At 59.1% G+C, this 1,144-nt stretch overlaps 1 protein-coding gene across 1 annotated transcript in view; it reads left to right on the top strand.

Moving 5' to 3' along the window:
• The first annotated feature begins 700 nt into the window (after positions 1-700).
• CHMP6 (charged multivesicular body protein 6) overlaps positions 701-1,144 on the top strand; it is a 5,677-nt gene continuing 5,233 nt past the window's right edge. Inside the window, exons 1-2 of the mRNA XM_029927117.1 lie at positions 701-779; positions 892-1,100. Coding sequence (XP_029782977.1) covers positions 701-779; positions 892-1,100 — 288 coding nt within the window. The remainder of the gene's footprint in view (positions 780-891; positions 1,101-1,144) is intronic.

Below are 1,144 nucleotides of genomic sequence, written 5' to 3'. Positions count from 1 at the left end.
AGGCCTCGCTGTGGTCAAGCTAAGGCTGTTTTTCCTCTAGCAAAGCATTAACATCAACACAGTAGGGAGTTCCTGGACTTTAGGCTATAAGATTGCCCATTTTTGGAATATATTAAGATGAACTGTTATATTAATTCTATATTAATTTTGGAACTATATCAATATAAACAGTTATAAACTGATAGAGTTTTTTAATGTTTTATTTATTTTTGATACAGAGAGAGACAGAGCATGAGAGGGGGAGGGGCGGAGAGAGAAGGAGACACAGAACCGGAAGCAGGCTCCAGGCTCTGAGCTAGCTGTCAGCACAGAGCCTGACGCGGGGCTCGAACCCACGAACGTGAGATCTGACCTGAGCCAAAGTCGGAGGCTTAACCGACTGAGCCACCCGGGCGCCCCCTGATAGAGATTCTTAATAGATTAACCATCTGTTTCCTATCCTTTCCGTTGTCCTTGGGCAGCCAGGAGGGCCTGGGGACTGTCACACACAGCCCACCTGGGGGCTGGGGGCTAATGCTAGCTGGGGCTCGGCCCTCAGCCTGCCTTATGCTCCCTCATCAGGATCATCCCGCAGACCGGTGGGTGCTGGGTGCTGTCCTTTGAGACCCCGTGTACCCAAGACCCACAGCCAGGACACGCAGGTGGGAACCAGGGCCGCAGGCTTCAGCAACGTGGGGGCGACACAGAATCAGGAGTTGAGATGGCCCTGCTGGGCAACAGTCACCGGGCGCGGGGCCGCGTGGACACGTGCTGCCCAGGTGGCGCCCCCGCGGACACCTGTAAGCCCACAGGTGGTACCTAACAGCTCTCAACGCAGCATTTTGCGGTCAGCGCCCGCCGGGGGCGGTGGAGCCTGTCCACCCGTTGCCGTGCAAGGACCCCACCTAACAGCTGCCCGGAACTTTCAGTTTTCGTGTGCGCTGCTGGGGGACATTCTGGAAGGGCACGTGATATGCATCATTGAGGACCGCCCAGGCCGTGCCGGCAGTGTCACCCTGCCACCGTCGCCAAGGCGTGCGGGGCGGATTCGAACCCGAGACGCACCGCTGTCCCGCCGCACGCGGTTCGCCTTCGGCGGCGCCCGGCCCTGCGCGGCCGCCGTAGGGGGCGGGGCCGGGTACGGAGGCCGGGAGGGCGGTGGCGG

This window comes from Suricata suricatta, chromosome 17, assembly GCF_006229205.1.
Source record: "Suricata suricatta isolate VVHF042 chromosome 17, meerkat_22Aug2017_6uvM2_HiC, whole genome shotgun sequence".
In the NCBI taxonomy this organism is placed as follows: Eukaryota; Metazoa; Chordata; class Mammalia; order Carnivora; family Herpestidae; genus Suricata; species Suricata suricatta.
Note: the sequence above shows the minus strand (reverse complement) of the source record. Positions and strands in the feature narration are given on the sequence as shown.